Below are 16,503 nucleotides of genomic sequence, written 5' to 3' on the forward strand. Positions count from 1 at the left end.
TATTGTGCATTTTCAAAAGGTATTTAATTAGGTATGGGGTATGGTAGCGTAGTGGTTATATTACTGGCGTAGTAATCCAGAGGCTTGAGCTAATCATCCAGACAAGCGAGTTCAAATTCACCATGACATCTGGGGAATTCAAATTCAATTAATGGAATAAATCTAGAATAAAAAGCCAATGGCAACCATCAAATTACTGAATTGTTGTAAAAACACACCTCATTCACTAATGAGGGAAGGAAATCTGCTGTACTTAGCCGGTTAGGCCTATGTGTGACTCCAGACTCACAGCAATGTGATTGACACAGAACTGCCCTCTAAAATAGCCTAGGAAGCCACTCTGTTTTATTGAGGAAGGCAGTTCATCACGACATTGCCAACTGCAATTAGAGATGATTTTTTTGTCAAGTACCACACAAGAGGTTGTTACACAAGAATTAAGGCTCGTGAGATTGGGGATAATATATTAGCTTGGTGTGAGGTTTGGTTAGCAGACAGAAAACAGTCATTTTCAGGTTAGCAGCTTGTAACTAGTGGGAACCACAAGGACCAGTGCTCAAGCCTCAGCTATTTACAATCTATCAGTGACTTAGATGAAGAAACCAAGTATAATGTATCAAAGTTTGTGACTATCTCAAACTAGTTAAGCTGTAAAGAAAGTGCAAAGAGGCTGGAAAAGTATATAGTCTGGTTAATTAAGTGGGCAAGAAGGTGACAGGTGGAGTGTAATTTGGGAAAATAAATTATCCACTTTGATAGGAAGAATAGAAAAGCAGAGTATTTTCTGAAAAGTGAGGCTAGTAAACATTAGTATGCGGAGGGACTTGGGTGTCTTTGTACTAGACTCACAAGAAGTTAACATGCAGATAAAGCATTAGGAAGGCAAGCGGTGTGAAGACCTTCATTGCAAATGGGGTCTAAGAGTAAGGAAACTTTATTGCAGTTGGATAGGATCTTGGTGAGACCACACCAGGTGAGTATTGTGTACAGTTTTAGTCTTCTTATCTAACGAAGGATGTAATTGTCTTGGAGGGGATGCAATGAAGTTTCACTAGATTGATTCCTGGGATGAGACGGTTTCCTATGAAAGAATTATTTGCATTTATATAGTGCCTTTCACACCCACTGTAAGTCCCAAAGCATTTTTATCATCAATTAAGCACTTTTGAAGCGTAGTCACTGTTATAATGTAGGAAATGTGCCAACTAATTTGTGCAGAGCAAGCTTTCACAAACAACAATGTGATACTCTGTTTCTGTGATGTTGATTAAGGGATAAATATTGGCCAGGGGAGGGAAGGTTGAGAGGAGATTTGATAGAGATGTTCAAAATCATGAGCGGTTCACACAGAGTATATGGAAAAAAATTGTTTCCATTGGCAGAAGGGGTCAAGAACCAGAAGGCACAGATTTAAGGTGATTGGCAAAGAGCCAAAGATGACATGAATAAAAACTTCATGCAGCAAATGGTGAGGATCTGGAATGCACTCCTGAGAGGGTGATGGAGGCAGACTCAATCAAGGATTTCAAAATAGAATTGGATAAGCACCTTAAAAGAGAAAATTTGCAAAACTTCGGGAAAGGGTGAGGGAGGGAGACGAGATGAATTGCTTTTGCAGAGAACTGATGCAAACTCAACAGGCTGACTAACCTCAAAATAAATACAAGATTAACATAAGGGCTCATCAAGTATGTTTTTGTAAAACATTCTAACTACAGTCAGACACATTTCTATCCCCCTTAGATGCTTGAAATAATAATGCAAATGTTGGGTTTCTTTGATCGCATAACTAAATGTTTTTGCCCATTTGGGCTAATAAGACCACTTGTGGTATTTATATGGCTGGTCGATGAAATAAATATTTTAATTCATTTATTCCTTTTTCTTTAGTGTGGGGAATCTTTCAAAGAAGATGATGTGATTGTACTGAATGGAAGTAAAGAGGAAATAGCAGACCTTCAAAGGAAAATGGAGGAAAGAAAACTCAAAGCCAAACTGTTGAAGGTAAGAAATCAAAACGTAAAAACATAGTGTGGAGAAAAGGGCCACCATGGTCCATGGAGTCTCCGCTAAGCTCAGTTATTTAAGTTTTCTTACTATTAATTATCCAACTAGTCTTGTCTGACCTTGCGACCATTTTAGGGATTCCTGGTGTAATATTGTGTTTGCCATTTTATCCTTTTATACACAGCCATCTTTTTTTTTCGATCATATTGCAGAAGTATATGTGTACTGAGTGGTGATGTCCTAAATTGTGTCCTCTTCAAATCTTTAATAAGCAAGGACTGAACCGGTCCAGACCCCATTCCCCAGCATAAACCATGGGAGCATGATTTTAGATAAGTGGATGTAAAAGCAAGACTTTGTTCTAGATTCTGAAGGAAGAGGGGGAAAAGTATAATCTGGAGAAAAAAGTGGTACAGCAACAATATGAATTTTTACAATACTCCACATGCAAGGGTTTTACAATTAGGAGGTAAGAAGCATACAAATTTATATATGAACCTACAAAACAGGAGCAGAAGTAGGCCATGAATGCTAAGCAGTAGGTATATTAAGTTCCTGTTTTGAGTTGCCTCATTTTAAGTTGTTTGACTTTAATGTCATTTAATGGGGCTCTTAGCGTCAGGATTTCGGTTTTAGTGTCATTTTATGCCAGGCAGTTGTAGCGTCGGACGACCTGATTGGTACTATTTTGGAATGTCCTTTCTTGCTCGCCACCTCTCTTCCAGTTGCTGTCTCTCTCCCAGCCGCCATCTCTTTCTCCTGCTCACCATTTCCTTTGCCAAGCCCTCCCGCTCACTGTACCCTCCTGCTCGCCAACCCTTACGCTACCCGGCCTCCCGCTTACCGCTTCCCGTCCTGACTCCCCCACTCACAGCTCCTCTTGCTCCTTCACTTACTTCCTCCCTCTTGCTGTCCCTCTCCCAAGCCAAATGAACAAAAGGTATTGGAAGCAGAGCCTTTAAATATTTTTAAGGCAGAGGTAGATAGATTCTTGATAAGCAAGGAGGTGGAAGGTTATTGGGGTAGGTGGGAATGTGGAGAAGAGGCTATGATCTTATTCAATGGCGGAGCAGGCTCAAAGAGCTGAGTGGCCTACTCCTGTTCCTAGTTTGTATGTTCATATATTATTATGGAGCATTATTATAAACCCTCTCAGAAGGGCAGTAATAACAACAGTTTCAAAGGATGTAAAGAAAATCAGACTGAGATGGGGAACATGATGATCATCAGCTCAGATAGGTCAAAGGAGAAAGTGGTGGGTTTGACATAAGGTTAGTGGGGGGACATTGAGGAAGAAGTGTGAAATATACAAGGGGTCGAGTACCTAAAAGGTCTATAGCTGGGGCTAGAGGGATCTGAGGAGGTAGAGGTGACAGATTGAATGCCATGTGTTTTAGGGCTCAAAAAGCCTCATGGACTCTTCACATTTGGTGTCTGAGGCAAAGAACATTTGGAGGATGCAATGGAAGATTGATTAGAGCGGACAACATAAATTGAAGTCTTTTTTCCAAATTCACAATATCTAATCTAAAGTTTACAACTACAACTTACGTTTATATAGCAACATTGGGGTAATGAAACATCCCAAGGTGCTTCACAGGAGCATTATAAAAGAAAAGGTATGACAGGAGACATGAGATATTGGTTCCATTAACCAAAAGCTTGGCCAAAGAGGTAGGTTTTAAGAAGTGCCTCAAAGGAAAAAAGTGAGATAGAGATGTGGGGAGGTATAAGAAGGGTATTCCACAGCTTTAGGGCCTAGGACACTAAAATCATGGCCACCAATGTTGGAGCGATTAAAATCCGGAATGTTCAAGTGGTTAGAATTAGAGGAGCGCAGATATCTCCGAGCTCTGAGGGGCTGAAGAAGATTAGAGGTATGGAGGAATGAGGCTGTGAAGAGATTTGAAAACAATGATGAAAATTTTAAAATTAAGGAGTTGCTTGACTGAGAGCCAGTGTAGATCAGAGAGCACAGGGGTGATTACGGAATGGGACTTGTTGCGAGTTAAGACATGGGCAGCAGAGTTTTGGATGACCTGAAGCTTACAGAGGGTAGAATGTGGGTGACCAGGAATGCTTTCCATGAAAAAGATACATTGGAGATTTTATTGTCAATGCATGCCTGAACTCTGCTTCTACTATTGTTTGTTTGCAACTAATTTTAATGGGTAGTTATTCTATTATAGTTTTATGGTTTTCATCCAGTGCGTATGTTGCAGCTTCAGCTTTAAACTGTGTTGTAAAGTAGTTAGTTAAACAGCATTTAGTTAAGATGTGAAAGGCATGGAGTGGAAATCACAAGGTGGCTTCACACTAACTGCTGCCTGTGCAGAAACAAGTTTTAAAAAGTTCATTTTCACCGTGTCAGTTTGTATTTTTGGTATTATGTTCGACTTCTGGTGTGATTTTTGAACAGGCTACTGGCCACATCCCTTACAAAGGGCAGAATTTTGCCCTTGGTGGGCGTGCGGGCCCCACCGGCTCAGTGGTGGGCAGACAGCTGACCCCCACCGCCGAAACGGGGCCTGCTGCCATTTTGAGTGGGCGGGCCAATTAAGGCCCGCCCAGCGGCCTGCCTGACAGGAAGCGCTATGTGCTTCCTGTGCAGGGGGGGGAGGGGGAGGATCCCCAGCTGTCAAAGTGCGTTTTTTCGCACATGCGCGCGAAGGAGCGCACTGCTCCCTGAGACTAAGTGCTGTCTCAGGGAGATTAGTGACAGTCTAAAAAACTTTAAAAATAGAGAAATAAAAATATTATTAACATGTCCCTCTCATCTGACAATGTCACACGAGATGGGACATGTTAACAAATATAGCATTACATTTATTAAAGTTTTTAAAAAGGAACATGAAACCTCATCCTGCCAGTGAATGAGGTTTCATGTATTATCAGAGCCCGCTGGGGCTCCTGGCCTGCCCGCCAGCCTTAAGGTTGGATGGGCAGGGCCTTTAATTACTTTAAGTACCCTGTCAATGGCCTCAATTGGCCATTGACAGGTCAGCGGGCGGACAGCTGATTTCACTGTCCGCCCACCTTCCTGAAAATTTAAACGGACTGGGATGGCGTCGGGGATTCCTCCGAACGTCATCCCGCGTCATTTTCCCGTCGGTGAGCGGGCCCCGCCCCCAAATCGCCGACGGGAAAATTCTGGCCAAAGTGTAAACTGCACAAAGATAGCCTCACTTGCTTGCTACTCTTTGTAGCAAAAACATTGCAGACTGTGAACAGTTAAAATGTAGTAATATCAGCTCTGTCCAGCATCAACTCATGTTTTGTCTCAAGTACCACATCCAAAACACACATTTTCCATTAAACCTTTGAGGGCTGTTGTAGAATTCAGTTATTCCAATCTGCTGCTGATCTTGCTTTCAGTATGAACCAACTGTATATGGGCCCACTTAACCTTCCATGTAAAAACATAACCACACAACATCCTGTCTGAGAATTATGATATGCGGCAGCAAGCCACTTTCTCTAATATAAGCCATGGAAAAATGTGCACTGGTATTGTGGACATGTAGATATATTTTCCAAGGCTGGAAGTGTAGTGGAAATGATTAATGTAAATATGTAAATGAGACAGTTCACAACATCTTGGAAGAGATGTGAGATCATAGGACTATCATGATTGGGTTCCCTCTTGTAACCTAGTGACAACGATGAAGTCTCTTTCTAGATATAGTTATTCTTTATGTTTTGAATAAAATTGATGTTAAACCCTACCTTGGATGACTCCAACAACAGTCATTAACAACACCTCGAATACAAGAACATTAGAGGAAGCAGAGCAAACAAAGTGTATGTTTTAGTATCACTGAGTTTAAATCTATTAAAAAGCATTGAGCAAGCTCGTAGGGATTCACTCTCTTGGACTAGAATAAGAAAGCAAATATTTGAAGGGGTAGATAGAGTTAAAGTTTGGGGAAGAATTACTGGTAAATGAAGAGTTGGTTTTGTTCTGAATTACTTACTGCCTTTTAAAAAACAGGAAACAATTATTTTTGAACAATTCTCTTAAGTTCCATTTCTGACAAAGGGTCTACATACAAGAATTTAGCCAGTCACTTGTCTTCTGAGATCCTGACGAGCTTACTGTGTATTTCTTTAACTGTCTGTTTTATTTCATTCATTTCTTGGAAGTAATCAAATTCAGAATCTTTGAACTTTTATAAGTGTTTGATAGGGTAGTGGATTGCAGCTTGGAAGTTGGCCTGTTATAATGCAAAATGAGAATTAAATGTTTAAAAATTGGATATCAAAGGAAATACAAAGACTTATATGCTGTAGAGATCAAGGCCTGGATTTGTTGGCTGCATGTGGTTCATGCCCATCAGCTGTTGGTACTGATCCTGTTGTAACTTTCATTGCCAGACCCTGGAATTTGTGGTGGAGCTCCATGTGTTGGAATAGCCTCTGATTGGGAGGGAAAATAGCATGCTGCTGCAGGATATAAAGACTGCCAACAGCTTAAAGGGGAAAGCATCAACATTGTTATGAATTTTGTAAACCAGACACACACTAAAAGAGTGGTATGCTTTCCTATTGGTGTAAGTAATAGCACTGAACAATGGAGTATTGAGGACTGCATGAATACACAACAACAACAACTTATATTTAAATAATGCCTTTAACATAATGAAACGTCCCAAGGTGCTTCACAGGAGCATTATAAAACAAAATATGACACTGAGCCACAAAGGTGACATTAGGTCAGGTGACCAAGTGCTTGGTCAAAGAGTTAGCTTTTAAGAACTGTCTTAAAGGAACAAAGTGAGGTAGAGGGTCGGAGAGGTATGGGGAGGGAATTCCAGAGCTTGCTTGCCTTCTTGAACCGCTGCAGTCCATGTGGTGTAGGTACACCCACAGTGCTATTAGGGAGGGAGTTCCAGAATTTTGACCCAGCGACAGTGAAGGAACAGCGATATATTTCCAAGTCAGGATGGTGAGTGACTTGAAGGGGATTTCCATGTGGTGGCGTTCCCAACTATCTGCTGCCCTTGTCCTTCTACATGGTACTGGTCGTGGGTTTGGAAGGTGCTGTCGAAGGAGCCTTGGTGAATTCCTGCAGTGCACCTTGTAGATGGTACACACTGCTGCTACTGTGCATCGGTGGTGGAGGGAGTGAATGTTTGTGAATGTGGTGCCAAACAAGCAGGCCGCTTTGTCCTGGATGGTGTCAAGCGTCTTAAGTGTTGTGGGAGCTGCACTCATCCAGGCAAGTGGGGAATATTCCATCACACTCCTGAGTTGTGCATTGTAGAAGGTGGACAGGCTTTGGGGAGTCAGGAAGTGAGTTACTCATCGCAGGATTCTTAGTCTCTGACCTGCTGTTGTAGCCATAGTATTTATAAGGCTAGCCCAGTTCAGTTTTGGTCAATGGTAACCCCCAGGATGTTGATAGTGGGGGATTCAGTGATTGTCTGCCATTGAACGTCATGGGGTGATGGTTAGATTCTCTCTTGTTGGAGACAAGTCATTGCCTGACACTTGTGTGGCGCGAATGTTACTTGCCACCAAGCCTGGATATTGTCTAGGCCTTGCTGCATCTGGCCATGGACTACTTCAGTATCTGAATTACGAATGGTACTGAACATTGTGCAATCATTAGCGAACATCCTCACTTCTGACCTTAATGATGGAAGGAAGATCATTAATGAAGCAGCTGAAGATGGTTGGGTCGAGGACACTGCCCTGAGGAACTCCTGCAGTGATGTCCTGGAGCTGAGATGACTGACCTCCAACAACCACAACCATCTTCCTTTGTGCTTGGGGCCTAGACAGCTGAAGGCATGACCATCAATGGTGGGGCTATTATGAAGTATAATTTTTGGACTTTCAGAAATCCTGCTAGTCTGTAAAATTCCAGTGCCCTGTCATGAATTCATGAAAAGTAGATGAAAATGTTGTAGCAAATAATGTGTCTGTGATTGATTCATTGCACCTGAACACAACTAGCTGGCTAATATTACTAAAGGCAGCCCGGGGTGACTAGCAAAAAACGTAAGGGAATCCTGATATTAACAGCTACTGGCCATGAGATGCCTGTGATGAGGTGCTCTGTGAGTCAGCTTTTTACATGACATAGCTTATATTCTGGCATGGGGATACTGTGGATGCATGCTGCCTAACCAACCTGACTTCGTTTGCTGTTCCTTAGCTTTCAAAAAGCAACAGTACAGTGAGATTCCCAATAGGATACCTATTGTTCCCCATCAGGAATGGAGGTGCAGGGGGATAGAAAATGTCATTGTCCATGACAAATGACTAAAGGTAGATGTAACCAACGTAGCTGACAAGAAGGTTTAAAATATAAAAACCCTCCAAAAATGTGGCAGAAATTAGCTTTAAACTGATGTAATCAATGTTGATATTAGACCTTTTACATATCCTCCTGTCTTTTCCTGAAAGCCTTGGATACCTGCCATGAGAGTAAATGGCACAAAGAAGGTGGAAGTGATGGAAAATGAGGTGCATGATGCTGTGGCAATATTTGCATGGAACGACTGAAATTGGAACCACTCTTCCTATGTGCACCCTTCAGAAATTATGACAGAAAACGGGGCACGTCTAAAAGGGTCCACAGATCCAGCAGAACTAGACTGTGCTTAATTTTCTAATCTGGCAAATCCAATCAAAAACAAAGGGTAGTAAATGACCTTAAACAGTATTGCTTTGGAGGGGAGGTGAAGGTTACAGGGGAGTGCTAGCAGCTAGTAGAAAATGAAATAGGAGTCCTTGGGTGGGAGAAAGAAGGATTGGCAGAAGGCAAGCATTACCCAGACCTCCCTGTCGCTTGCTATTTCAACACTCCACCCTGCTGTCATGCCCACATGTCCGTCCTTGACCTGCTACAATGTTTTAGTGAAGCTCAGCGCAAACTGGAGGAACAGCACCTCATCTTCTGACTAGGCACTTTATAGCCTTCCGGACTGAATATTGAGTTCAACAATTTTAGGTCATGAACTCTCTCCTCCATCCCCACCCCCTTTCTGATTTCCCCCCCCCTTTTTTTTCCAATAATTTATATAGATTTTTCTTTTCCCACCTACTTCCATTATTTTTAAATGTATTTCCATCCATTGTTTTATCTCTACCTTTTAGCCTTTTTGATTCCTTCACCCCACCCCACCCCCACTAGGGCTATCTGTACCTTGCTTGTCCTGCTTTCTACCCTTAATTAACACGTTCCTCAGATAATATCACCACCTTCAACACCTCTTTATCCTTTTGTCTGTGACATCTTTTGGTTATCTCCACCTATCACTGGCCCTCTATCCAGCTCTAAACCCCACCCCCTTAAACCAGCTTATATTTCACCTCTTTTCTATTTTTACTTAGTTCTGTTGAAGGGTCATTCGGACTCGAAACATTAACTGTGTTCCTCTCCGCAGATGCTGCCAGACCTGCTGAGTTTTTCCAGGTATTTTTGTTTTTGTTTTGGATTTCCAGCATCCGCAGTTTTTTGCTTTTATTTTAGTTTACAAGACATGTTGCATCAAATTAGAACACAATCAACAGCCTACGAGACATAGAATACAAAGAACAGGGAAGTTAAAAAAACAAGTTGGCCACCATACTTATGTAATTAATCACACAAAAAGTTCATTTTATTCTGGCTATGCTCCAAGAATACTTTCCTGGTTTTCACACAAAGCTTACAATTTCATTTTGACATTTATCTGCACGCACATAAGGTACAAGTTAAACATAGTGAGGATTGTTAACATTTCACGTCTTCCTCCTTCTTGTCCGTGGTGGGTTTCGGTAGGCTACGGGACAACTGGCTATTTTCTTAGCTTACTTCCTCTTACCTCTCTATTTCCTATCCTGTAATATTTTCTTTCTCAGCCAATAGTGCTACCATTTCCGCCATGTTAACTGTGCTGCTCAATAAACCGAAAGGAACTGTGTGGTTTTTAAAACAGGTAGTTATGGAGGAATTGGAGATTGTAGATCACCTCAGTACAATCGAGATACAACATCCTCATTAGTTGCTCATAACTCTTCCAGAGAGATGGTCTAGCACAAGCTTAGCAGTATTCCCAATATTTGCAAGGGAGCAAAAGACAGCTGAGGAGTTGTATGAAGACAGAGGGAGCCCATGGTCCATAGTACTAATGAAAGGACTTTATCGAAGCTATTGAGTCGACTGAGAAATTTGGGAGAGCTCATCTTGGGTCACGTGGGGGTAGTGCTGAGTAAATACCCTGCATCAGAATGGTGGGACCTGAGGCATCCATGATATTGGGCCTCAACCCTCATTGTCTTAGAGTCAGGATGGCACTACAGCCTGCTGGCAGTGAATGGAGAGGACTTCTGTGAAATTAATTCGAAGAGGCCCTCAGGTAAGTGCTTTGGGTCCAATCGGGGAAGAGGGTGGCGGAAGAGTGTGGGGCCGTGTGTTGTGTTCGGGGTTTGTCGTCACTGGGGCTGGGGGGATGGGGATGGTGAAATTACATAGGATTACATTGGATATACAATGCAGAAACAGTCCATTTGGCCCAACCAATCAATGATGGTTTTTATGCTCCACTCAAGCCTCCTCCCATCTTTCCTCATCTAAATCGACCATCATAACCCTCTATCCCCTTATCCCTCAAATGCCTGTTTAGGTTCCCCTTAAATACATCTGTGCTATTCACTTCACCACACCCTGTGGTAGCTGGTTCTATATTCTTACTACTCTTTTTGGGTGAAGAAGTTTCTTCTGAATTCCCTATCGGGGAAATATCGGGGCTTGTGGGTTATCATTTGCAGGGGAGGGAATTGCGGGAGCCGGGTGAGTGGGCGAGTGGAGAACAGGAGCTGGACATCTTAGGGTTGGGAGCAGCAGTGATCAGGAAAGCCCTTTATTGTGGGATCAGGAGGAGTATTCCTGCTTCCTACAACTCCAATTTCAGTTAATTTTCAATTTTGTTGCAAACATTCTGTTGGGCTGGTTTCCCTGAGTATAGTCTACAATGTTGGAATGGAACCTCAAGCAGGCATTAGGCCCCTTATTTGCAAAGGCTAAGGACCTAAAGCTTGTTCAGGTGTGGGTAATTGGCCTCTTGTTTGTCCTTACCCAATATGAAGACTTGTACGCTTCTGGCTGGAAAAACTTTGGGGTCAATTTCTAGGCCTCTACAACACTTTTGTTTTCACTGTGGATGAGCTTCACCTCTGTGACATTTTCTTGCTTTCTCACTCTTGGGCAAAGAGGAAAAATAGTGCAACGTGAAAAAGAATATTTTAGCGAAACTTTTGACAGCGCTGAAGGATTTGTTGTTATCACTATTTTCCTAGTCATACAGCCTGTGACCATATTTTTGATTATCTTGTTTGCAGCGCTGAGTAGCTGGGTAAGATTGAGCTGCATGCATTTGCAGATGATGATTCAGTGACATCTTGCAAGTCTTCTTAAAGTTACAAGGAGACACTAACTGGAGATGCCCAGTTGCTTGGATTGGCTGCCATCAGTGGTAATAAGCAAACAATTTAATTGAACCACTGACAATCTGTTCATGGAACTTCATGGCATAGGCATAGCTTACTTTAAGCAATTGCATTTGTTTTTGGTATGTATCTAGCCTACAACTGAAAATCCCACATTGCTGGAAGTTGCCAGCTCTCTTTGACTTGTAAGGCTAGACTAGATTGTTTTGGAGCAGTAGCCTCCAAGCAGTGCTGTATGCATCTATGAGCTTTACCCAGCTTCAGTTCAGTGAAAACAAGCATCAGTTGTTCTAATCCCACTTAAAGTAACTTTTGCATTATTTCAAAGAGTACAAAACTCTGAAGTGCTTGTCTGACAATTTACTGAAAGTTTGACATTCCTTTTGTGGTGTCAGTGGTCCCAAGTCAAACCCGTTACAGTTCCAAGCAAGTTCACAATTGGTCCTTCATAATGGCGAGCCGCATTGTCCCTCCCCGCTATCCCCCTACTCCACTTTTGTCCCAGAAAAAACGCCGTTTAATTTGGCAATCTCAGGCCCATGTAGCATGGGAAAGGGCAGCTGGAACCGAACAATGTGTGGAACCCACGACCATGTTGTATGAAAGTTCATTCTCCATGTGCCACCTGCATTGAAAGGTTGCATCCCCTGCTTGCCACACATTCATAGTTGTACCTTTGAATGTACTTACTCCTATGATTCCTGGGATGGCGGAACTGACATATGAGGGGAGATTGAGTCGATTAGGATTATATTCGCTGGAGTTCAGAAGAATGAGGGGGGATCTCATAGAAACCTATATAATTCTAACAGGACTAGACAGGGTAGATGCAGGAAGGATGTTCCTGATGGCGGGGGAGTCCAGAACCAGGGGGTCACAGTCTGAGGATATGGGGTAGACCATTTAGGACTGAGATGAGAAATTTCTTCATCCAGAGAGTGGTGAGCCTGTAGAATTTGTTACCACAGAAAGTAGTTGAGACCAAAACATTGTATCTTTTCAAGAAGGAGTTAGATGTAGCTCTAGGGACAAAAGGGATCAAAGGGTATGGAGAGAAAGTAGGAGCAGGCTATTGAGTTGGATGATCAGCCATGATCATAATGAATGGCGGAGCAGGCTCAAAGGGCCAAATGGCCTACTCTTGCTCCTAGTTTCTATATTTCTATTTAGCTTTGTTTAAAACCCTTTGTTAAACCTCAATTTTTTTGAGGTTTTTCCTTTCCACTCCATTTTTTTTTTCTCTCATTCTCACCTGAAGCCTTTGATTCCTGCTGGAAAACATTTTTCCATACCTTTCCAGTCCATGGAACAAGTGGTCATTCCTTGTGTGCTACACTGCAAGCAGTGACAAAGCATAAAATTTAGAGGCTGTGCAGTCAAACTTCATCCTGCCTTTATCTGCTGTGGACATGACCAGGGAATCATTGAATAAGGATCGGAAAATAACAATCCTGCATGTTTGTTTTCACTCAAGGAAGTTAAGATTTATTGTAATGCTTGTACTGGGAATAGCTAACTCAGCATAGAATAAGGATGACAATGATTGTATGGTTTAGTTCTGCATTGTTCTGTGAATTGCTAAATGTATCAGTTGGAAGAGCAGAACCTCACCATCATCATTGTCTGTGGAGTGTCATGTTGCTGGCTTCAGACCTTTCAGCTGTGAACTACACTATATCATGTTGCTGCATATTATTTTCATGTTGGATATTACCACTTGTTTTTTTTCCCCCCAGAAAGCAAAGAAATCTAAGGCAACTCAGGCTGCTGCGAAATCTGCACTTACTGAAGGTACTGTATAAAATTTGTCACTAAAGTACGTTTCCCTGGCTCGAAGATCATGAAATGAATAATTTTGCAGCAAATTTTAAACTTCCAAGATGTTCCACAGACACAGCCTTTGTAAAATAGACCACAAAACAGTCTATAGCAACCACGATGCTTGTACAGCTCTCATATGATTGTTGTGCGGTAATTCAAGACACTCAAACTAATTTTTTTGCACTTACTGTTTTACGTGACTTCATGCAATGTCACTTCACTCTGAAGCAGCACAAAAGACAAAAATAAGCATTGTAAGAAATCTAACTATCTTAAAGATTTTTATTTATTTTTTAAAAATCATTTTGAGGAATCAGAGGTCACTCTGACTTTCTGATTTGCACAGCCCCTGATTTTCCAGTGATTCAGAAAGCTTTGTGGATAGGATGCCCTGACCTGTGCGTGAGACTCTAATGGTCCATCTTTTGCGGTTATGATATTGTCAAAACTGTAGGCGTTTGTCTTCATTGCTCTGTGAAACTCGCATTTGTACAGGTGCTGTTACACAGCAGAAATCCACAAGTGTTGTCAATGATTCTCTGCTCTTCCACAGAATGCACTGTTAAAGCCCTTGTAGGTAGGAACCTTAGAAATCATTTGATTTGGTGTGAACCTTCACTTTTTATGGGTTAGTCTTGCTATAAAAATGTGAAAAAAAATTATGCCTTGTTGAATGAGGGGTAACTGGGTTTTTACCTCTCTGGTCCTGAAAAGCTAATTTTAAATTTGTGGAACGTCAAATTTCTCCATCTTGATTTTTAAAAAAAGACTTTCAAAATAAGAATAATTATTTCTCTAACTGAGGTTTCATCTTCTACCTTAATCCCATTTGTCTGGGATTAATTCCCAATCTTTATTTTGCTTTCTGCTAAACGACTAAAGGGTGAAGGATAATCGGAGCTTTTTACCGAAGATAATTCTTCAATGTAATTGGCTGCTTTCCCTCTGTTGCTGGACGCCTGAGATCCCCTAAAGCTGACGTTGGAGTGAAATTAATGTCAGGAAAAGTGAAATCCATGCTACAGAGATTGCTAGATCTTTGTGAGCAGCTTTCTTCAAAGTCAGCTGCCACTTTGCCACTGGCATAAATTATGGACCAGTGTGTTTAACCTTGTTACTTGTGTACAGTTTCACAGAAAACTTAACAGTAATGGCATTTGAACCACAAAACACTGAAAATTCCAGAATACCATGTCATGTGTGTGCAACCCAGCAGCCACTGAAAGTTCCTGATCTTGCAGCACCTAAAAAGAATTGGAGTTGGCAGTGCACTTAATTTATTGCTTGCCACTTTTAAATGGGACACAAGCTAAACACATTGGCATGATAACTATATAGAGTGGTCTCCAAGAAAATCAGAATGCCTGTGTATTTGAAAAATAGGTGGATTATTGCCAGAGTTTGGTGTAGTCTTGTTCTAATGTTCCACCACGATTGCCATAACGCCTGAAGGCGGGATTGTAAAATTCAGCCAAGTGCCAGCATGCTGTAGGTGATTTTACCCCTCGTAAGCTTGGAGACTAAGAATTATGATTGACACAATTCCACACTAAATCCATACCTTTATTGAGAATTTTAAACAAAGCATTTTCAATCATGCATTTACCCCTCAGTGGTCAGTCTGAGATGACTGTAGGTCACTGAGGAATGATCTGTGACCAAGATTGGTTGAACTGCTTGGTTCACCAGGACTCTTCCATTCGACACATATCTTCTGCCTTCTTTCTGCAGCCTCTGCTGTGTGGGCTTTTTTTAGGGGTTTATATACAGAAAGATATGTACATATTTCAACTCAACACCCTACAGCCTTCTGGACTCAATATTGAGTTCAGTGACTTTAGACCCTAACCTCTGCCTCCATCTTGTTCCATGCTTATTTGTTTTTTTCCACCCTGTTTCTTTCTTTATCCCTTCATGTTGCATTCAGATGCTCGCTATGTAGCCATTCATGCCTCATTGGGACACAACCTTTGTTTCTTAACTATAACCACACAAAACGATTACCACTATCTTTGGCTTTTATATCATGAAATTTTTGTGTTTGTTAATCTCTTCTGTCCTCTACCCTGTCATGGACTTTTCCTTTTGTTCTTTCTGCCCCCTCCCCCTTCTACAGGCTTAAAACTCTTAAAAATCTATCTTCCTTCAGTTCTGATGAAAGGCCATCACCTGAAGCGTTAACTCTGTTTCTCTCCACGGATGTTGAGTGTTTACAGAATTCTTTGTTTTTATTTCAGATTTCCAGCATCTACAGTATTTTGTTTTTACACTGTTCTTTTGTTTATACAGTCGTGCCTCAAAGCTGTTGTCCAAAAACCAAACATTTGTAGAATGTGCCGTGCATCAATTTTAATTGAGTAAAATAAAAAAAAACTTACCTGGACAATTTGGCTAGACGCTGCATTGGTGCAGTGTAGCACCAGACTAGTTATTTTTTATTCATTCGTGGGATGTGGGCTTCGCTGGTTGGGCCAGCATTTATTGCCCATCCCTAGTGAAGGTGGTGGTGAGCTGCTTTTTTCAACCGCTGCAGTCCATGTGGTGTAGGTACAGCCACTGTGCTGTTAGGGAGGGAGTTCCAGGATTTTGACCCAGCGACAGTGAAGGAACAGAAATATATTTCCAAGTCAGGATGGTGAGTAGCTTTCTCCATAGCTGCATGCGCACGGGTCTAGTTTCATGCTCCAGGTGACCCTTGATCCCATCAAATCGGAATCGCCCATCTGGGTGACCAACCATCCCTTATTTTACAGGATTGTCCCTTAATTGAACCCACTGTCCTGTGTCCCAGGTTTCATGCATCCGGGCTGCTGTTTTTTGTGTAATTTGGGCTGATAGATCTCATGCATGTGCAGTAACCATTCTCTTTCCATTTTCGCCCTCTCACAGCTCTGGCTGTCCACCCCACGCCTCCTCACTCCTACAGCTCTGGCAGCACCCCTTCACCTACCCTACTCCAACATACCCTCTTACCTGGATATCCCTTATTTTTCTCCTCAAGAGTTGGTTACCCTGCCACCCATGGCCCTAGCCGCCCGACCCAAAATCTGGCAAGATCTGAAATCCGGCATGGCCTTGGTCCTGAGGTAGCCGGTTTAGAGACACTGTACCTGTTTTTATAATACAAGCACAATCTCCTCTGCGTGTGATTGATTAGTTGGATGCAAGATCAGCTGTTGGTTGGTTAGCATATTCCCTAGTTGTCTTCCATTGGCTTAGCTATAAGAGGACTTCCTC

General features: G+C 42.0%; 2 protein-coding genes across 3 annotated transcripts in view; one reads left to right on the top strand and one right to left on the bottom strand.

The window, feature by feature from the left end:
* Positions 1–16,503, top strand: part of rtf2 (replication termination factor 2) — a 177,066-nt gene that overhangs the window by 140,285 nt on the left and 20,278 nt on the right. Inside the window, exons 6-7 of the mRNA XM_078555501.1 lie at positions 1,891–2,004; positions 13,182–13,236. Coding sequence (XP_078411627.1) covers positions 1,891–2,004; positions 13,182–13,236 — 169 coding nt within the window. The remainder of the gene's footprint in view (positions 1–1,890; positions 2,005–13,181; positions 13,237–16,503) is intronic.
* Positions 1–16,503, bottom strand: part of gcnt7 (glucosaminyl (N-acetyl) transferase family member 7) — a 717,682-nt gene that overhangs the window by 86,634 nt on the left and 614,545 nt on the right. The window lies entirely within an intron of this gene.

Source organism: Cetorhinus maximus, chromosome 13 (genome assembly GCF_964194155.1).
Source record: "Cetorhinus maximus chromosome 13, sCetMax3.hap1.1, whole genome shotgun sequence".
NCBI lineage: Eukaryota > Metazoa > Chordata > Chondrichthyes > Lamniformes > Cetorhinidae > Cetorhinus > Cetorhinus maximus.